This window comes from Protopterus annectens, chromosome 7.part0, assembly GCF_019279795.1.
Source record: "Protopterus annectens isolate FY-2018-M chromosome 7.part0, PAN1.0, whole genome shotgun sequence".
NCBI lineage: Eukaryota > Metazoa > Chordata > Ceratodontiformes > Protopteridae > Protopterus > Protopterus annectens.
In genome coordinates this window covers 1,191,113,202-1,191,136,232 of record NC_056739.1, presented here as the reverse complement: position 1 = coordinate 1,191,136,232, position 23,031 = coordinate 1,191,113,202, and the positions used below count along the sequence as shown (strand labels likewise).

General features: G+C 42.0%; 1 protein-coding gene across 1 annotated transcript in view; it reads left to right on the top strand.

The window, feature by feature from the left end:
* EFL1 (elongation factor like GTPase 1) overlaps positions 1-23,031 on the top strand; it is a 1,877,823-nt gene that overhangs the window by 1,465,260 nt on the left and 389,532 nt on the right. Inside the window, exon 19 of the mRNA XM_044077803.1 lies at positions 12,741-12,925. Within this exon, the coding sequence (XP_043933738.1) occupies positions 12,741-12,925 (185 nt within the window). The remainder of the gene's footprint in view (positions 1-12,740; positions 12,926-23,031) is intronic.

The window sequence follows — 23,031 nt, the reverse complement described above, 5'->3', positions numbered from 1 at the left end:
TAGTAGTAAGATGTATTACTGTTTCACAACGGCAAAGTAAGACCACCAATGCAAGGGAGATGGATCAAAAGTCAGCATGACTATCTGTCTCTCTGGTACTTTTTCATCCCCCTCTGGCAACCTTTCGATGTCTCTGAGACCTCACCTCCCCTTGTGGTATCAGACTATCTCAGACAGCTGTTTTCTGAAGGTAATCCAGCTGGGATACACTTGGCAATGGGAAACCCTTTCCAAGGGATTCACTGTTGTCCAGGGAACCATATTTCTTTATTTCCTCCGATCCTGCAATACATGTTATCTCAAGGGGTCATAGAACCTGTGCCCCTCAGTCTCCTAAACAAAGGTTTTTATTCTAGAATTTTTTTAGTTCCCAAAGCAGAAGGATCCTGGAGGCCTTACTGGGTCTTTCTTTTCTAAACTTTATTGTGATTTCAAAATTTAAGATGATTTTTCTTCAGTCTCTTATACCTTTTATTCCCCCTCTAGCTTTTAAGGCGTTCACATTTTTTCACATTAGGATGATTGCCTTATCTTTGCAGCCTCTTTGTTTTCAGCTGTCGAAAATCTTTGGCAACTGTTCAGGAGCTGCTTCTCAGTCTGGGTTTTCAAATAAACTTTCAGAAATCTTCCCTCGTCCCTTCTCATGGATTGATTTTTTGGTATGTTTGGTAGACTGTGTCTTGACAAGAGCCTTTCTTCCTCAAGACAACGTACATTTATTTAAGCAATACAGGAGTTTCCCCACTCAAAACAATGTACTTTCTCAGGATTCTGGGGTACATGGCATCAGTAATGCTCATGCTCCCCCTGGTCAGACTACACGAGGGAAATATAATGGTTCGCAGATCAGTATGCACTCTGCATCTATACCCTTTGTCCTGTCTGATCTCAGTTCTGGGGATTTTAAACAGAAAGATCGGAGAGTGGGTGGGCCAGATAGCTTGCAATCCAGGCCTTCCATTCTCCCTTCTGACCCCCATCCAGTCAGTCACCACAGATGAGCAATTTCAAAAGGGATAAAAGTAGAAGCTCTGTAAGATCATGTAGCCAGACTGAACCACATAACTGCCAAAGTCTCTCTGATATTTATCAGTACTTTGAAGACTTTGAATCATCTTTGGTTCTTAGAACCACTGCAGGTGTACACAGACAGCACCACAGTTATGTGGTACATAAATGGGAGGGTGCGAGGGTACCAGATCTTACCTCCTTTACAGACTTGCTATGATGGCTTGGGAGACAGTAACTCGGATATTTTTAACTCTTCAGGCTTCATGCATTCTGTCAGAGCAAAATGTGGTTGCAGACAAGCTCAGTCAAACCAGGATAGACCCCCACAAATGGAAACGTCATCTGTGGTCTTCCAGGAATGGATCCAACGGTGGGAAATACCTAATGTAGATTTGTTTGCCTTCCTGCATAACAGACAACTAAAGAAATTCTGCTTCAGGACTCCATACTAATAGGCCTGGAAGACCGATGCTTTCTCATTCCTATGAAAGGGATGGATATCCTGGGTTCTTCTAAAGATCCAGAAGGACATTCCAAAAATGGTGATGTGACTTCCATTTGGCCAAAGCAACCATGATTTCCCTTCTTTTCAGTTTGGCTAATGGAATTTTCTACAAGCTTCCCCACAGGCTGGATTTACTCAAACAAGATGGGGGTGGGGGGAATTAGTCTGATACACCCCAGTCTAGAGACTCTTCAGTTAACTGCCTGGATAATACAACCTGATACATTTTAAGCACCTTTTTTTCTGAGGGATGCACAGCAGGTATTAAAAGAGGCATGTAAATTTCACATGTACAACTGTACTTTCATACCTGTAAATATCAGTATAAAATGGTTATTTTTTTCCTCAGTTTTTCCTCAGTGTAATAATTTCTTGCCATTGTTGTTTTCTTTGCTTGTAGAAATTATTTCCCATGTTCCACGAGTGCCAAGAACTAGGGATTCTGGATTTAGCTGCCTGTGCATGGTGGCCTGGGCAAGTATGTGTGTTTGAGATCAAGGAAAGAAGTAGCTGCCTTCAGGGTTCATGGAAAGAGGAATGTGAGAGTGATGACAACCTACTTTAGATTGTTTGTTTAATTGTATTTATCATTTGTTAGTTGAAAAAGTGAACTGGTTGATGATCTCTTTTTCAGTCACGACCCTGGCCTTGGTTAGGAAGATACTGCAGTCAGTTACATTTACAGTATTACATGTTACATTTTAATAACATCATACGGAGATAAATATGAAAAATTAGGAAACAACCTGAGATCCAACATATAAAACAAGTAATTTGTGACATAAAGGACGCATCAGTAATATTTACAACAGTGCACATTTACAAGGCAGAATTAATTGAAATAAACATTGTGGTTGAGCAGGATAATAGTAGGTAGCTCTCCATGCAAATGTTTCAAATATAATCGTGAATGTTATAAATAAAAATAAGTTGAACAGGTGGTTGTATTTAAGGGTCTATATTAGATGAACAAACGCTTAAAATGTCTAATCGAAATCCCAGAATATCTTAATAAGGAATTTTGAAAAGTTATAGTTGGCCAGCCGTCAGAAAGCCAACGGCTGACTGCTACAATGTACACCATTACAACCCCCCCCCCAAAAAAAAGAAATCGACAAACAAAATAGAGTGGGGGGACTTTGCCCCCCACACTCCCCAATGTGGGCGGCTGTGCCCTCCCACCCCCCCTACTTAAATATACCAACTCCAAGATCGCACCACAATGGAGGACTATCAGAACATTACACAGGGAGAACATTGAGACTGCACTACAGTGGAGGACTGCAAGAATGGCAAGACAGGGTGAATGTTCTGACTTCAGCCGTTGTCTTCTTCATTGCTGGCCAACTGTAACTTTTCAAAACTCCTTGTTTCACAGTTCTATATTATATGTCTGAAGATTTCTAACTTTGAACACCATATGATCGACACCATGTGGTCGAAGTTAGAAAACTTCAAACATACATAAAAAAAAAAAAACCCAAACCCAAAACTAACGGTTGTAGGCAGGGAGGCAAGCCCCACCTGCACCCCCCCGCTCTTTAAATATACCAACTCGGAGATCACACTACACTGCAGTAAAGAGAAATTTCCCTTTACCGCACTGTAGTGTGGTTTCGGAGTTGGTATATTTAAAGAGCGGGGGTGTGGGGATGCAGGGGGGCTTGCCCCCCACTTTTAACCCATTACTTTCTTTTTTATTTTTTATTTATTTTTTTTTTTAAATGTTGGAAGTTTTCTAACTTCGACCATATGATGTTCGAAGTTAGAAATCTTCGGATGTATAATATAGACCCTGTTTCACATTCTCTGGTTTCGCTTAGATGAACGTTTGCTTAAAAGCTGTCGAGCATGTCGTACTTGACATTTTAAGAGTTCATTCATCTAATAGGGAACCGTATTTAATGGTAGAGTGACATCATCCTTGATGAAAAGGTGATCAACCTATGTTATGGAAGCAGTCACATTTATTATAATTTTAAAGGTGCTTTTTGAGTGACTTCTGGAATTAAAGTGAGCCGGTTAATTTGTTTGATATTTGTTAGGAAAGCTGTCCGAGATAGCTGATGCTGTTTTAGAAAAAGATATTTTACAGAATGATAATGTGAGAGATGACAACATGTAACTGAATGCAGTCATTGCTCCTGAGTATGTAGATTTGTTGTATGATGATTGAGAGGCAATATCTGTTGTGAACAATGTTACAGTAAGCAGAAAGCTTGCCATGCAAAAGCAAGGCCATTTTTTTCTGTAGTGTGAGCCAGTGATACTCTGTAGGGTTGGACAGGTTATCTAATAAGTATCTAATAAGTCATGTAATGTTGCAGGAGAATAAAACTCTCTGACAAACTCAGTAGTTTTAAACCATTGCTTGAACATTAGTAACTTTCACCTGTTTAAAATCTTAGAACATATAAATGTAACTACTAATCTGATGTTGTTAATCTTCTTAACATTCATCACTGATGGGTTCAGTTCCGAGCCCTCGGGACCGAGTCAGCCTATTACCTAGCTCGCACCAGCCAAAAAAACTCTCAAGCTAAGTCTCTACCCAGAATTCCCTTCTCCCTGTTACCTCAGATCTCGTTTGCCGCGTAGCCGTAAAGCCGTGTTTCAGCCGAGCTCTCAGATAAGTGAAAGTTTTTGGATATCTTCATATTTTACTAAACCTTTAGTATTACTAGTGTCTTTTCTTCCATCTAACCGTACTCTTTCCACTCTACCCATTGTTACCATGGGTAATCTTAAGTACAATTGTTGGTATGGCCTTTTCCCTTACCCTTGTGGTATTTCTTCAGTATCATAGCTGGTATTGTCTTCTCTTGCTTAACCTGTTAACTTTTGTCTTTATTCAGGTGTTTCCCTTTCTTCTCTTCATACAGCGTGTTGTTAAATTGGTGGTTTTCTTGTGGTTTTTTGAACGGAGTGACTTCATTATTGTTGGATTATTCATTTGGTTGTGGTGTCCTTTTCTAATAAGATGTCGGATAAGAATGGTACCTCTGGCTTTAGGCATTGTACTTCTTGTAAGGGCAAGTTACCTAATAATTACTCGCATGATGACTGTGTATACTGTTTGGGAGTGGCCCACCTTTTGGTGCAGCCTCCATGTGATATTTGTCAAAGTTTCAGCCCACGCACTCTTAATGAGCGCAAAAATAAAATCATTCTGAAAGGGTTACTCAAGTCTCCATTCTCAGAGGCCATTTCTGCAATGGAGATCTCAACCCCTCCTTCTAAGGACAAAAAGATTCCATTTTGTTCCTTCTTCACCATCGGGTGATCAGAGCAAACCTGGGAAATCTAAGTTCCCCAAGTTATTGTTGGGGAATAAATCTGCCTCTTTGGCTCCGCCTTCCTCGGCTCCAACCGTCTCAAAACCTTAGATACTGATGACTGTTTTGGCACACCCCCTGCCTCCCGCACCGATCATTGATCTTACTTCTAACAAAAATGCACGGTCAAACTGAAACTAATAAAAACAAAACAGACCACTGCCACACTCAAAAAGACAAAAGAATATTTAGCGCAAACCTTCTTTATTCAATGCTTTCGTCAGCAAGACTTCATCAGAAATGTAAAAAAAGCATACATAAACCATCTTTAAATACTTTAAGCATTAATTAAACAGATTTACATCATTCAATATACTCAGTTAACCAATCAAATATGTACAGATGAAAATAAAATATGTATTGCTCACATTCACTTATTTTTTAACATACACCCTACAGTTCTTTAAAAAGCATTTAATATTAATCACATCATTCAGTCCTGGGGTTTTATCTGCCGTTAGATTTATTTGCCATTTGGTCTCCCTTTGTTCCAAGTAATTTTTGAAATTACCCCCTCTGAGACTCAATTTGCCCTGTTCCAAGACTGAAAATAAAATGTTTTAAAACCAATACATTCCATACTGTGTCTATAAAGAGCGTTCCTACTATCCTTTCTCTTTATACTATTCTTATGTTCTCTGATCCTAATATATAAACTTCTGGTGGTCATGCCTACATAAAATTTTTGACATTTGCTGCAAACTGCTATATAAACCACTCCTTGACTTTTACATGAAAAAAAATCCAGTAACTGGAACAGTATACGAAATGTGTGGCAGTTCAACATATGGTCCTTCTAAATTGTACCTGCACATACTGCACCCATAGCATTTTACATTTCTGATGAAGTCTTGCTGAAGAAAGAGTTTATTAAAGAAGGTTTACACTAAATATTCTTTTGTGTTTTCGAGTGTGGCAGTGGTCTTTTTTGTTTTTATTGATCTTACTACACCTGTTTCGACTTCGGCACCTGTAGCTACTTCATCTCAGGGCACACCTTCGACTTCAGTTTCCATTTTGAAACCGACCATTTCGGCTCCTAGTGCCACTTCGGCACCAATCGTTATACTGACCTCACTGGATCTGACCCCTTTGCTTCATGCACCATGGACCCGATATTCGCCCTCCATAGACCCGTTTCTGGGCCAAGTGTATAGCCCTTTTCTCAAATGTCCTGACTCTCCATCTGGAGTATCCACTAGATCCACCAGGAGCCTTTCAGAACACGATGTGGTTCATCTTTTAGACCATCTGTTGGTAGCCAGGGGGATTCCTTCACTTTCTAAAACCCATCCACCTGCTGGACTTGGGTTGCCTTATCCACGGACTCCATTTACACTCCTCCTTCAATCATCTCTGTTCCAAAGCCCCCTGTTCCGACATCTTTCTTGGAACTGGTCACCTCAGCACCTATGGTGCACCTCACTCTGCCTCCGAGATTCTCCCTTTGGTCTTTGGTTCCCGCCAAACCGATCCTTCCTCAATCTGGGGATTGAGGGACAGGCAGTTCGGCCCGGTGGACGGTGCCAACTTTCTCCTCATTTTTCTCCTCAGTGCCAATGGCTACGTCCATGCAGATCCTGCTTGAGGCTCCACCCATGGGGGCAGGTCTGTCAGAGCGGGGTGTGACCCCGGTCCCAAGGTTGTCTTTCGCGGCTCCAAGCTCCCATCTCTCTTTGGGTGGGCCTGCCTTCCGCACGATGGAGAGGGCTCTTGCTTCTGGCAGCACTCCCATGATGTTGGAACCCCAGTTTTTGCCCCCTGAGCTGCAGCTGTCACAGACCACCCCCCGGGACACTGGGCAAAGATGCCGCAGGACACCCCTGTTCAGGGTACCCACTCTTCCGAGTCCTCCTCAGAGACCCTCACTGAGGAGCTCCCTCAAAAGAAGATGTGCAAGAAGAAGTACTTGGGCTCTCCTGAGGAGTCCTTAACGGAGGACACAGATTACGATAATGGTGAAGGGTCCCCATGGTCACCTCCTGATAATGTCTCCTTCGGAGATATCCTTGAGATGTTAAAGCAGAGAGGTGACTGGAAGTCCTCCAACCCTTTGTCTGAGGAGTCTGTGTTCGTGCAGGCTTTTCGTGCCTGGCCATCTACCACTTGGGTGACCCCGCCTGCTGACAAGCTCTTTCAGCTCGTCATGCAGCGGGTGTGGAAAAACCCTGATTCCATTGAGGTGATCTCCCGGAGACCAGACAAAATTCTGTCCCCTACTGTTGAGAATCTGCAGTGGTCCAAGGGGTTACTAGTTGATGTTATGGTGGTGGCGGTGGCCACGAAAAAGGACTTGACTGAGGAAAGTCCGGCTGTCCACCCATCCAACAGGGAGTCTCAGGTGGTGGACAGACTTGGGAAGCGTGTTTTTGCATCAGGGACCTTTGCTATACACTCACTGAATTATTTGGCACACTTTATGAGGCTGCAGAGGGACTTGATCTCTGAACTCTCTGTGACACTCGCAGGGCAGTTGTCTGATGAGGTCAGGGACAAAGTGGCCTCGCAGCTAGCAACTCTGGAATCAATATCCAACTCATTCATGAGGTTGCTCTCACATGCGACTGAAGGGGCGGCTGGAGCAGCGGGTTTGACCATTGTTATGAGACACCATGCCTGGATGCGCATCTATGACTTTGCAGACCCCTTTAAGCCTTCTTTTCTGAATGCTCCCATCGAAGCTTCATCCCTCTTTGGCTCCAAACTGAAGGACACGCTAGCCAGGTGCGAGCAAGATGGAAAAACCCCATCTGCCGTAGGCCTATGGTTTTTCAGCCCTCAATGTACCTTCTCCAGGAATCAGAGGAGGGGGAAATTGTGGCATAAGAAATCTCAGGGTTCTTTCTGTGCTGCATGTGGTGATGATACTCCTAGAGGCAAAGGGGGTTACAATTCTGGAAGATGCCCCTATAGAGGCAGAGGGGTCCTCGCAACCAAGGCTCCAGGCACTCCGGCTCTGGACAGCCTTATCAGCCCTCCTGAGGGGTGGCCCGATTGCTTACTTCTGGAAGCAGTCAGGGGTCATTTTTCACTGGACCAAGCTGCCTGGTACTCTATCACCACCGATCACTGGGTGCAGAATATTATCACCAGAGGTTACACCATTCCCTTTTCTTGTCGGCCAAAATTTAGAAGAAAAGTTCCTGACATTCCACCCAGTCAAAGGGAAGAAGCTGCTTCAGAGATTATAAAGCTGTCTCAAAAAAGAGTCATCCAACCAGTCCCACCAGACCAGCGTGGATCTGGATTTTACTCGAGATTCTTTTTGGTGCCAAAAAAGACAGGGGACTGGAGACCCATTTTAGATCTCAGCAACTTAAACAAATCTGTCTCCCACACCAAATTCTGGATGGTCACAGTTCAGTCCATCCTTCCCTTTTTAAGAGAAGGCAATTGGATGTGCTCTATAGATCCCCGGGATGCGTATTACCACATCAAGATGGACAAATCCTCCAGGAGTCTGCTTTGCTTCCAGCTATGAGCCAGTCATTACCAATTCCGTACCCTGCCATTTGGTCTCTCTACAGCCCCCAGAGTGTTCACGAAATGCATTGCAGTGGTAACAGCTCACTTGAGACTAAAAGGATTCTGGGTGTTTCCATATCTAGATGACTGGCTCCTTACCACCCTTACCAAGCATCTTCTGATAGCGGCACTACGACATACTCTCTCTCTGGCAAAATTGTTGGGAATAACAATACATTGGGAGAAATCAAATCTTATCCCTACACAACAAATGTAGTTCATTGGAGCAGTGTTCAATACTCAATCCTGTCTAGTATCACTCCCTCTTCACAGACTCCATCGACTGAGGCTTCAAATCTGAGTGATTCTTTCTCAAATATCAGCCTCTGCAAGAGAAGTTCTCCAAGCCCTAGGTTCTATGGCTGTGTCAATTCCAATAGTGCCTCTAGCAAAACTACATATGCGAATTCTGCAATGGCTCCTTCTGTGTGAATGGTTCCCAAACTGTCATCCCCTGGATTACAAGATTTGAGTAACCAACTCAGAGGCCCACCTGCATATCAGTGTCCTAGAACTGAGTGCCGTGCTGTTAGCGTTGCAGGCATTCCATGCGGCTCTCCCCTCCAGGACAGTTGCAGTGCAATCATACAATATGTCAGTGGTATGGTACATCAACAAGCAACCAAGTCCTACCCCCTTTGTTGAGAAGCCATGAGAATTTGGCAGTGGGCAATAGCTTCCAACCGCTTTCTGATAGCAATGCATGTCGCGGGGAGCTCCAACATGATTATGGACAAACTGAGCAGATGCATCCTCATACCCCATGAGTGGTCCCTTAACCCCGAGGTGGCATCTGTAATCTTCAGCCACTGGGACCAGCCTTGCTCTGATCTTTTTGCCTCCATGTCAAGTGCAGCAGCTACTTCACCCTACTTCCTCAGGCGGGGGAATCACTGAGGGACGCTCTGATCCACGATTGGCCCATGGGACTTCTCTACGCCTATCATCCCATTCCTCTGATCCCGCAATTTCTAAAGAAAGCTCTTCAGTTGAGATGCATTCTGGCCTCGACAAGTTTGTTTCCCCTTTCTTCGGCCTCACCTAGCATTCCCGCTGTGGATTCTGGAACCTGTCGACTCTCGAGCTGACAGCTTGGTTTCTCCACTTCTGCTAGTCACCATGCAGGCTAATCTCTCCACACCTGTTCGAGACATCATTCTGGCCTCTCACAAACCATCCACCAGAAGACTATCAGGATAAATGGAAAAGGTTTTCCATTTTGTCCAAGGATAACATGCTAGACCCGTATTCAGCTCCAGTTAGTGCAGTGCTCCAATACTTGGCTAAGTTTTTTGATAACGGAGCCTCTGCCTCTACAGTACGAATACATCTAGTGGCAATTTCAGTTTCCACAATGGTATAGATGGCACCCCTCATCTCTTTATGCCTCTGCAAGGGTTTCCTCAAAGGCACCTCTCATCTCAGGCCTCTTCTCAGACAGCCCATAGAACAATGGAACCTCACTTTAGTCCTCCAATCTTTGACTCAAAAGCCCTTTGAGCCTGTGGCTAAGTGTGACCTAAAGTTTTTGTCTTGGAAATCTTTGTTTCTGATGGCCATTACCTCTGCCAGAAGAGTTTCAGAGCTGTAGGCATTGTGTATCAAGAGGCTTGGTTTTTCATAAAGACAGAGTGTCACTTCAGACGAACCCAACCTTTCTTCCCAAAGTTGTTTCTGAATTCTCTATTAACCAGTGTTTTTTCCGAATTTTGCCAATAGAGGAGAGTATTGCCTTCACACCTTAGACGTACATAGACAATTAAGAGTTTACCTAGACAGGACCAAACCTATCCATAAATCTGAACAGCTTTTCATCTCCTTTTTGGGACCCAAAATGGGGAGAAGCTGTTTCCAAGATTACATTATCAAGGTTGCTAAGGGACTGCATACGTGTCACCTATTCCCTCCATAATGAATCCATGCCAAAAGTTAAAGCCCACTCCACTAGATCTATGGCAACTTCTATAGCATTCCATTCCAGGGCATCCATGGATGACATCTGCGCAGCAGCTACTTGGGCTAAGCCTCATACCTTTATCACTCATTACAAATTGGACCTGGTCTCCAGGGAGAGAGCTGCCTTCGGCTCAATAGTACTCAGGAATGTTCTTCCATAAGGGCTGCCCAAGGACCTAGGTAGTTTGGGATTCTGTCCCATCAGTGATGAATGAAAGAAGATTAACAACATCAGATAAAGATGTTATGTCTTACCATAATGTTCCATCTGTGTTGTTCATCTTCTTTCATTCATCACTTCCCACCCTCCTTCCCCATCCAAAGGCTCCTGGGGGATGCTTTGGGTCTAAGTGGTGTACTAGGGTACTTGCGTAGAAGTGGCCTCGGCTTTACTTCCTTTCTTAGCAAACGCAATCTGAGGTAACAGGGAGAAGGGCATTCTGGGTGGAGACTTAGCTCTAGAGATTTTTGGTTGGCGCGAGCTTGGTAATAGGCCAACTCAGTTCCAAGGGCTTGGAACCTAACCCACCAGTGATGAATGAAAGGAGATAAACAACACAGATGGAATGTTATGGTAAGACATAACTTCTTTTTTGTATATAAATGTAAATAGAAATGTAACTACTCTGTGTTTAATTGTATTTAACTGGAACATAATGTAATGTATGCAAATAGAGCTTTTCTCCCTGGGCCTCTGCTGAAAATGGGTATTACCCAGTTGGACTTTCCCAGTAAACAAAGGCAAGTAAATAAATTATTTTCAGTAGTTTATGGGGGATAAGACTCTCCTTCTTGAAGATCATGTGGTAATAGTGATGTGATGGTATCTGTTGTGTCTGTCAGTTGAAGAGTCTTCTTCCACCATATTCTCCATGTTTATTACTCTCAATCTTTGTTGCAGAATTTTCCACTCCAGGTGTTTACTTTTTATTTTAAATTGAGTTGATTACTTCAGGGGACTTTCAGAGGGGAATCTGTTATGGGAAGGACTTGCTTTGGAAAAAAAAATAAGGGAACATGGAGAACTTCTGCTTTACTCTCATGCTGATTTACAGTCTTCCACAAGATGGGATCTCCTGACACTGCATTGCTAGGGAAATTGTTTATTTTGGGTCATTACTGATCTGATTCCTAAAGAGGATATTTCCTGAAGTAATGTCTGCCTTTATCACATAGATTTATTTTTACAGTATGTTTATTTGCAACTATGCTACATTTGTTGGAAGTTTCAAAACAAGACATATAATATTATACATAATCTTATTATATGCTTAGACATACTAACAGAACGTTTAGCATCATTTCAACACAAAATAAAAAAACTTCTTTTGGAGCCAGGAATTTTATCTTGTCTGTACTTGGTTCATTGTACACATACTTTTCAGCAAGTGAGGATAGAAAGTGTATTTTCACAATCTGAGAAATCACTGTAAAGTAAAAATATATGCTTTTTAGTGATTCATTTCAAAACTGTGCATATGTTGAATGTTGTAGAGGAGGTATTTGCAAAATAAATGTTTATAATTGTACATATTTCAGATACATTTTTTGAGATTAGATACTATTTATTGTGTTATAAGTTAAAATGTTTATATTAAGAACTTTACTGACTAATATTAACAGCTATATGCATAAAAGCAGAAATGTTATGGTAGTATTATATGATTTTTCTTTTTAGCTTCCCAATCATTTCCTATTTTGACATTAACAGATGCCTCCCTGGCAGTGTATTTGCAGAAGTTCATCACATACCAGTAGAGATTTATCTGCTGTCTGTATATGGGGCATTACAGGTAACGTTTACAGGACTGGAGACCATGTGAAAGACATTGCTTTTCATGAGCTGGATTTTTACTTTTCTTTAAATAGGCAGCCTGTGTGAGTAATGGCTGACAACTGCACACCTACATTTAGTCTTTTATATTGCAGTGTAGGGATGGGAAGACATCATGTCCCTTGCAGGGGTCCCACTGGTATCAGTAAGGCTACTGACAGGTTAGATGACATCTTACCTCTGTATCTGGTTTGTACTTTTGGACACTGAAGCAAAGATGTTGTATATTGTGTGAGTTTTCTTTGTCATTTCATTTTTTTTTAGTTTGGCTGTGGAGTTAAAGTAGAATGTATTGTGTTCCAACAGGCCTATATCAATGATTGAAACAAGAAACATTTACAGAACTATTCCCAGCATTATTCTCTTGTTATTAATTGATTGCTTTTATAATTCTTCTTAAAGCTGGCTTGCCACATTAATAGCTGTTTCTTTTGTATGACTGAGTAAAAGTTTTAGTTGTATGCAAACAAAATCTTATAAATAACACTTTTTAATAGTTATATTTTGTTAATGAGCTTAGTGTTTGACAGATGAGTTTTACAGCTGCTTATACTACCCATTGTTAATCTTGCAGGTCGTGTCTATGGTGTTCTTTCAAAACGAGAAGGTAGAGTGCTGCAAGAAGAGATGAAAGAAGGGACCGACGCCTTCATTATTAAGGCAGTGCTGCCAGTAGCCGAGAGCTTTGGCTTTGCTGATGAAGTCCGGAAGCGAACAAGTGGCTTGGCTAGTCCACAGCTGGTATTTAGCCATTGGGAGGTAATACCCACCACATTTGTTCATATGTTTTGTGAAAGCATTTCCATGCAGTCAAGTATCAAGGTTACTGCTTTTAGGAAAGTTCAGACAGTAGCACAGTTAACATGATGCACCTGTTGCGTGGCATGAAATAGCCGGGTCTATATTAGATGATCAAACTTCCAAAATTTCGACCATCATATGATTGGCACCATATGATCAAACTTTTGAAAGTTGGAACGTTTTAACAAAGATCTCCGTACAGCACGGGATAGGAAGAGTGCCCTTTTCTGCACTGTAGTGCACTCTCGGAGTTGGTATATTTAAAGAGTGTGTAGTATGGGGGGTGCAGGGGGGGCTTGCCCCCCTTCTTAAAATATTCAGGTAGGTTATTTATGTAGTTTATTTTTTTTATTAGATGTTCAATCTTTTAAAAGTTCGATCATATGGGTATCGACTATATGACGGTCGAACTTTTGAAAGTTTGATCATGTAATATAGAGCTGAAATAACCAGGGAGACTAATGAGACGTATGTATGTTTATTCCTAGTCTTAACTAGTTATTTATTCATTAGTTAGATAACTGCATGCCAACTTTTTGTGTGTCCCTCATTCTAAATAGGTTCATAGGTAGGTACTAGGCTATCGGCCCAAGGGCCTACGTAAGCCTAGCCAGCAAGGTACCATAGCTTACTCCACCCAAGAAAGTTATTTTCCTGTGCCACTGTCCAGCAGAGACACAGAAGTGATCCACGGGGTGTATTTCCTATTTCCCATCCACTCATTAAGATTTTTCTTGAAGAGTGCTAATGAAGTACTTTGCTTGACATAAATGGGTAGCATGTTCCAGAGTATAGGAAGTCTCTGGGACAGGAATCTATCCCTCCAGCATGTCCTGTTTATTGTGGTGACAAGGTTTAGGTCCCTAGAGCATGTAGCTTGGAGGGATTGGGATTTCTTTAGGTGTAGCATGTCCAACAGCTCTGGGTTTGACATAGCTTTATATGTTAGGCAGAGATTACCTCGCAGTAGGCGATATGCTACGGAGTAAAGCTGGAGTTTTTTGAGGTGGTCAGTGTAGGGCATTTGTTTGAGGCCAGTAATCCTCTTTGTGAGGTATTTCTGTGGCCTTTCCAGCTGCTGCAGATGTCTTGTGAGGTACATTCCAAAAGGGGCATTGTACTCTATAATGGGTCTAATGAGTGACTAGTAGAGGGGGAACTATGGCCTCTTTTTTCCTGGATGAGAATCCTTTTATGATGAGGTGTGCCATGTAGAAGGACTTCCTGACTACTGTGGCGATGTGACTATCAAAGTAGAGACTACTGTCCACCTGGGTCCCAAGGTCTCTTATCACGCATTCGGTGTTAAGTAGATTGCTGCCTGTGTGGTAGTTCATGGGTACAGAGTTTTCACCAAAGGGGATGACACCGCACTTTTTGGCAATGAGCTTGAGGCCATGGCTCTGACACCAGGCATCTGTCTCAGTGAGGCCCTTCTGTAGGATGTCCACATCATTTGGGGACTTGACTATGGCTCCTAGTTTGCAGACATCTGCGAACTTTGTCAGCCAGAGGCCTTCCATGTTAGCCTGTATTTTAGAGAAGTAGATACCAAACAGGAGAGGTCCCAGGACGGAACCCTGTGGCACTCCACTTGTCACTGCCTTGAGGTCAGATTTAGAGTCTGTAACATTTACAGTGCGGGTTCTGTCAGTGAGCCAGTTGGCAACCCATCTTGTGACGTAGGGATTTATACCTAGTTTAGTGAGTTTAGCTATAATTCCAGAATGGGGGATGGTGTCGAAAGCCTTGGCGAGGTCAAGATAGGCTGTGTGAACCACCTTACCCTCATCCACGGCTTTGGTGACTGCCTCAAAGAAGTCGATCAGGTTCAGGAGGCATGATCTGCCTTTCACAAACCCGAACTAGGTGGGATCCAGAGTTTGGAGGTTACCAATGTCTTTTTTTTTATGAATTCCATGATGATAAGTTCCATGGCCTTGCAGACCAAACTCGTCAGGCTAATGGGTCGATAGTTCCCGGGATCGGTGGTGGCTCCCCCTTTGTGGAGTGGGATAACTGTTGCTGTGCATCATTCAGTGGGCACAAAGCCTAATGCAAGGCTATTATTGAACATGGTGCTTAAGTGGAGAAGCCAGTTCGTTCTGAAGTTCATGCAAAACGCAGCAAAACCCAGCCTGGGATGTTGTCCGGTCCCATGGATGCTGTGTTTTTGGCTTTAGAGAGTGCAGCTTTTACCTGCATAGTTGTGATTACAGGGACTCTGCATTTTTCTGTATAGATATGGGCCCTTTAGGGGGTGAGAGGGGGGTAAAGTTAGCACTGAACCGATCTGCCAGAATGTTGGCAATATCAGTTGGTTCTGTAATTTTCATGCCTTTGTGCTGTAACTCAGAGCAGATCTGGGTTTTGCCATCTAGATTCTTGACATAGCTATAGAATGCTTTGTGGTTGTCCTTGGATTTAGTGGCGATTTTGTTTTCGTACCTAGCTTTAGAGGATCTTATAAGGGATCTCAGCTTCTTACTGAGGCTGACCAGGGAGCTCCTCCACTCATGGGATTTTACTCTCTTTTGCAACAGTTTCTTCCTTCTGTTTTACAGTTTGTTTATGGCAGGGGACCACCAGATAGGCTTCCTTTTTTGGAGGATAGTGTCTTGGTTCTGTTTGGGATAGCACGATCCATGCACTTGTGTAAGTGCTTATAGAGTGCATTTGTGTAGGATTCAGCAGTTGTAACTGTATTGTCCATCCGCATGGGTGTCATGAAGTTCACCACTTCTGTCTTAAGAAGCATGAAGTTGGCTTTGGAGAAATTTTTTACTGTGGTTTCCTTAATGGGGGCGGGATGTGGATATCAAGGGTGATAAGCTTATGGTTGGATCGGACCAACGAGGAGTTGACTTCAGGTGTGGAACACCGGCCACTCATGTTGGTAATGACTAGTTCTAGGATATTGTTGCCCCTAGTGGGGGTGTGGATAAGTTGATCTAGGGCATTGGAGTTTATGAATTCCAGAAAGCGTTGAGCTAAGGAGTTGGTACACGAGTAGTTTTCCCAGTTAATGGTGAGGTAGTTGAAGTCGCCCGTTATTAGGGTGTTTGGTTGAACCCTAATATTTTCCAGTACATCAAGAAAAGAGGAGTGGGAATCCTGGGGCATGGTGGGGGATCTGTAGCAAGCTACAATTTGGATTGCAGATTTTCCAGAGTTAGTTACACTTGGATAACCTTGGATGCATTATGCTGAGCAACTAACCTGGAGGTGTGGATATCCTTAATGAATATGGACACACCTCCGCCTTTGGTGTTTCAGTCCAGGTTACATGGCCGAAAAGTGTGGTATGAGTTATAGCCTGGTAGTGCAGGGTTGCTGCCTGGAGCCTTGAACCAGGTCTCAGTCACTGCACAGATATTGATGATAATACTGAAACTTTTAAAAACTGTCCTACAATCATGCTGTGCATATATGACGTAGTGCAATTTCTAATATTGATAAACTTTTAAAAATTGTCCCACAGTCATGCTGTGCATATGCGATGTATATTCGTAGAATGAGAATGGCATGAAACACAGACTGCCTGCATATCAAGCTAGTACATTTCTTAGCTGCCAGAGTATAAAAATGGTAACTTTTTTCCTTAAAGGTAGGAGAAGCCTTCTTGACCGTCAAGACTGTATATTTAATTTGAGTAAATATTTTACATATAACATAAATAAAACTGAACACTCCATTTTAGTTATTTTTCTGTTTTTCTTAACATTGGCTCAGCTTATGTCAATTCCATTCTCCTTAAATGTGTTTTGGCAACAGTTAATTCAGGAATGAAAGCATTCAAGGATGTATACTTATCACACGTGTAGGCCCTGGATACAGAATATGCAGATTCTATGTATTGTAGGTGCCTAACGATGTGTTTATTATGTAATGTAATATGTGACTCAGTCACCAACCTCCTCAAAGTGCAGAGTCTGGGGTCACTACATTACCCAGATACTGCTGAAGCTCTGCCACAAGGGCAAACATCCAAACTTTTTCACTGAGAATTTTGCCTTTGTGTAATGTAAGAAAATTTAACTTGAAGAATCTTGCTATATATTAACTTCATCTAGTCAAATATGTGCCTGGCTGTGCTGGAAGTAAGTTTTTAACTCTCCCCCAAAGATGGAGTTGTCCTTGCACTCTAAGGACCACTTACCAAGTGGTCTCCTGTCCTTTCTATTGACCAGTAGATTACAGTGTATAGGCCAGTTTATAGGTTTACAGCTAAATGCTAGGCTAACTTCCCTGAAGGGCCATTTTAAGCCTAGCCATTAACCCTAGGTCAGAATCAAGCCCTGTACCTTGTACCTTTGAGGAGATAACCTTAACTGTTATTCTAGTTACATAGTCTTCCTAGCTAACAGGTTTCTGCATTCAGGAAATGAAAGAAAACCTGTTCTTCTTGGTACACGTCTGTTAATAGCTTTGTGTTGGCTATAAACTGATTACTGTCTGTTATAATTTCAGCTGAGGATTGTAATCATATTAAAAAGCAAATTAATGAAGGAAAATATACTGTAATAACTTTCAGAATAATAGTAAGCACAACCCTAAAATATTCTGGATAGCCAAAAAATAATCTTGCATCCCAGCCAGAAATTCAGCCGTAACACTCTTTCCAGTAACTCAAAACCATAATACAATTCAACTCTTATTTCATAAATAAGTATAGCAACTCTAACCAAGGATTCTCCAACATCTGATCCTAACCCTACACAACAGCCACGTATCACCACATCCACTTTCACCTCCAAACCTATGCCCTCATCCTATATAAAACTACTCTTAAACTCAAACCATGCTGTACTTCAACTGATGACCTTCCAAGTGAGTACCTTAAAACAGCAGCCAATAGCATTGCCTACCCTGTCTGAATCCTAATAAATAGGTCATTCCAGGAATTCCACGTTCTTTCTCTCTCTGAAAAAAAGTCACACATTATCCCTCTGCACAAAGAAGGAAATTCAACAGACATTACCAACTTTAGACCTATAGCAGTCTTATTCTTTTTTCCAAAAATACTTGAAAAATATATTCATAGGTTGGTACTAGGCTATCGACCCTAGGGCCCATACAAGCCTAGCCAAAAAATGTACCCTGGCTTTCAAAAACAATTGTTAAACTGTCTTCAACAGGAAGAACTCCTATCCCCAAACAACATGGCTTCTGACCTTCCAACAGTACTAACACTGCACTTCTAACCTATATAGATACTCTCAATAAAGTTAGAGATAACTGCAAACTATTTGCCTCCTTATTTCTAGACTTGTCTAAAGTCTTCAACACAGTTTGTCACAGCAAACTTGTGCTGCCCTCTGTAGGTATCTCTCAACCCACCTTTCTATGGTTTAAACATTACCTATCCAATAGGCATCAGTCAGTAAAATGACACTCCACTTCCTCTCCATACCTCCTAGTCACAACTAGTGTACCACAAGGCTCTATCCTTGGTCCCCTCGTCTTTAACTTACTCACCAACACCCTCCACATAGCCACACAACAAGCCTCCCTGATAACAGTACACAGATGACTCCACACTCATCTGACAATGTGGCACACCTCCAAAAAAATTCTCAGGAAGCTTTAACAGCAACTGAAACATCGTTATATTACTCACAACTCATGCTCAACCCTAAATTCAACCCGCATATACAAAATTGCATAAGATAAACTTATCAAAAGCTAGCGATGATTTAAAACTTTCACACCGATACAACTAAAGCCATGCTTGCCACTACTTCTCTCCTCCCCACACACTTGTATGGTGCTCCTATCCTAACATTCAGGCATCGCAAAAATCAAAACCTGAACAATGCTATAACACGTTGCTAGATTTGCAGCACATACTTTCAGAACCCATTACTATATAGCACTAAGAAGTGTAAACTGGTTAGCACTATGGCATCAACTAACATATAGACGGCTTCTTACCACCTATACAATTATCCAGAATCTGTCTGCTTGTCCATCACTAAATAATATGCTACACAACTATGTTCCTAGTCAGTAATTATGATCTAATGACTAAAAACTTATGTCAGTCCACAAACCTATCAGATCTGCTGGTCATTGTCTGTACTCATACCATGTTGCTTCTTCTTTTTTTTTTGGCTATTCCCATTAGGGGTCGCCACAGCAGATCATCTGTTTCCATTTCTTCCTGTCCTCTGCATCTTGCTGTGTCACATCAGCCACCTGCATGTCCTCTCTCACCACATCCATAAACCTTATCTTAGGCCATTCTCTTTTCCTCTTATCTGGTAGCTTCATCCTTAGCATCCTTTTCCCAATATACCCAGCATCCCTCCTCAGCACATGTCCAAACCAATGCAATCTCACCTCTCTGCCTTTGTCTCCAAACCTTCCAACCTGGGCTGATCCTCTAATATGCTTATTCCTAATCCTGTCTACCCTCGTCACACCCAGTGCAAATCTTAACATCTTTAACTCTGCCACAATCAGCTCTGACTCCTGCTTTTTTGTCAGTGCCACTGTCACCAACCCATGTAACATAGCTGGTCTCACTACCCTCTTGTAGACCTTCCCTTTCACTCACTGGTACTCGTCTGTCACAAATAACTCCTGACACTCTTCTCCACCCTGCCTGTAGTCTCTTTTTCACCTCTCTTCCACACTCACCATTACTCTGAACTGTTGATCCCAAGTATTTAAACTCATTCAGCTTCACTAGCTCTACTCCCTGCATCCTCACCATTCCTCTATCCTCCCTCTCATTCATACACATATATTCTGTCTTAGTTCTGCTGACCTTCATTCCTCTCCTCGCTAGAGCATATCTCCACCTCTCCAGGGTCTCCTCAACCTGTTCCCTACTCTCACTACATATCACAATGTCATCTGCAAACATCATAGTCCACGGGGACTCCTGTCTGATCTCGTCTGTCATCCTGTCCATCACCACTGCAAATAAAGTGCTCAGAGCTGATCCTTGATGTAATCCCACCTTAAACACATCTGTCACTCCCACTGCAGATCTCACCGCTGTCACACTACCCTTGTACATATCCTTTACCACTCTTACATACTTCCTCATACAATACCACAGCTCCTCTCTAGGCACTCTGTCATATGTTTTCTCTAAGTCCACAAAGACACAATGCAACTCCTTCTGACCTTCTCTGCACTTCTCCATCAGCACTCAAAGAGCAAACATCGCATCTGTAGTGCTATTTCCTGACATGAAGCCATACTGCTGATCACTAATCATCACCTCCTTTCTTAACCTAGCTTATACTACTTTCCCATAATTTCATGCTGTGACTGATCAATTTAATCCCTCTGTAGTTACTACAGCTCTGCACATCACCCTTATTCTTATAAATCAGAACCAAAACACTTTTTCTCCACTCCTCAGGGATCCTCTTACTTTCCAAGATTTCATTAAACAATCTGGTTAACAATTCCACTGCCATTCCTCCTAAACACCTCCAAGCTTCCACAGGTATGTCATCTGGACCAACAGCCTGACCTGGTGGTGGAATGAGGAAGTACAGGAGAGTATACAGAGAAAGAGGTTGGTGAAGAAGAAGTGGGATTGTCAGAGAGATGAAGAAAGTAGATTCATACCATGTTGCTAAGGCCTGGAACTCCTAATCTCTATCCATCAGGTCAATACCATCCCTCTCATCCTTCAAAACCATTCTGAAAGACTTCCTATCCAAAAGCTGGGTCTGTTCTTGCTCAGCACCAGTATAAACTACATCCCTAAATTTGAACAAATACCTATTCATACCTTACATCATCTTACTTTCCCTTCTTCATTCACTTCCTTACTTCTATCAATTTCTCTTCCCTGTCTTTTTAAGTAATACAATTTTACTGTGGATTTTTATAGGAATTCCTTCTGAGGGAGTTTATTTTTTTTAGACAGTTGTCAGTGATTTAGTTTAACACTTCAGTGGTTACTCTGTGATTTCAATTGTCTTCTAGCTTTCTTGTCTCTTCTGTTTTCTAAATTATTGCTTCATTGTCATTATTCATCTTGTAAGACACTTGTCCTCAGGGTCTTGGTGGTAGCAACCAAACTTTGTATCCTCAGTAATGCTCCCAGCTCATTCTCTGGGATCACCAGGTGTTGCCAGGCAAGCTGAGAGATAAGTCACTTCATCTTGTCTTGGATCCAGTCCAGGGTCTCCTACCAGTGGGCAGTTTCTGGTACCCTCCCTATAGGAGTCATCTCAGGACATCCTTCCAAGGTGCCCAAATCTCCTGAACGGAGTCTCTCCAATCCATGAGGAGCAGTGGCTGCACTCTGGGGACTTCCTGGTTTGCCAGTCTTCTCAGTGTCAGGAATGAGCTCAGCTATCTTTCAATGAACTTCATTTCATTCATTACAATTGTGTGTATCCACTGTTATTCTTCTAGCCCATAACCAGAGAGTGTGACTGTAGGTGTGGACTGGTGACAGATACTGGCTTGTAAAGTGAGAGCTTTCTCTTATAGCTCAGCTGTCAATTCTCCACAGTCTGATTCAACACCTGCAGCACTACCATCACTGTGTCCATCTGCTGCTTATTCCTTCTACAGTCTGGTGTGAAAAAGACCCAGGATACTGACCTCCTGCATCTGAGGGAGCTGCTTCCTGCTTATCTGCAGAGAGAAATCCACTTTTTCCCCTTGGAGAGAAGCACGATTTCTGGGTTAGAGATTCTGATTTTGATCCTATTTATGCTTTCCTACTAAAGCAGTCTGATAGATTTGCTGGAGGTTTATTACTTCATCAGACTGACATTTTTGTATCTGTCAGTCTGACTTTTTTGTCTAGCAGTCTGAGTGCAATAAGTGAGAGTGTTTTTCTTAATATGTTATTTCTGAATAGAATATAGCAGTAAATACATTTTGGACAGAAAGTCACTCACTTTTCTAACTTTCTTCCATTTCTCTTTGTATTAATTACTCTTTTTAGGATGGGTGTTATGTTGGATAGAAAAATACCTATTCCAGGAAAAGGGGTGTCAGCTAAGTTCCATGTTAACTGTAAATCTTTCTGACTCTTCAAAAGTAGCTAAATGGGTGCAGAAATAGAAGTTACATTATTATAAGAAGCAGAAATGATCATCTAAGAGTGCGTTATTTTTGCCCCAGGATATTGTTTGATAAACATTAAAGGGTCTGAATGCCCTCAAAATTCTAAGCAGGTTAGTATGAACTGACTTTATATGAAGAGTCAAGGCTTTTTTACTTAAAGAAAAAAAAATACCTAGCCAGAAATTGTATGACTTCAAAGTAACTTATCCTGCATTGTCCTCTGCATGAGTCTTGATATAAAACAAACTGTTCAGACCACTGTATTCCTTCTTCATGTTACACAAACAAGGAGATTTTTAAGAGGGGGTCTTACAACAGTAAATCTTTTTGGTTATGCCCACATAACTGATGTCAAAAGCAGCCACGAGACACAGATTTGGCTGCTTTAGATTATGAAAAAGGCAAGTACTGTTTACAAATCTCCACCTAAATGGGCACATATATTATCAAGCATAACTGCAATGATTCCTACGTGTTCATTTCAGTCCAGCAGTTTCCAAAGATTACAACATTTTGCCACATTGCTGCTAGACAAAAAGTCTAGAGATTTTGACAGGTATTGTAAGATAGTCTACTCCTTTGCTACACTGGGGGCTTTTGGTGCTCATATCTTTGTATTTCTTAGCCCTTGTCCAGGTGCACCAGGTTTGTTGGGTCCTGGATGTGAGGTTAAGGAAGACCTTCATGAGCTCTTGTCTTCAGCCTGTCCATGAAGTAACATGCATGTCAATGCACATTTGAATATGCTTTTGCTTTAGCGAGGGCTGCAAGCTTAGTTGTGTGCTTGGGCTAGATAGTATGGTTCTTAAATAGACTCATTTTATATGTTCATAGGTATTTACTAGGCTAACAACCACAAGGGCCTTTTTAAGAGTAGCCATGCATCCCGAATATCTGACAAGTTCGACACCCTTGATAAGTGTAAGCATGCGCCTGGGAGATAAACTATTTATAGGTTACCTGTTTGCATTAGAGACATAGGCGCCAAACCAGGGATGAATTTCCGGTTTCCC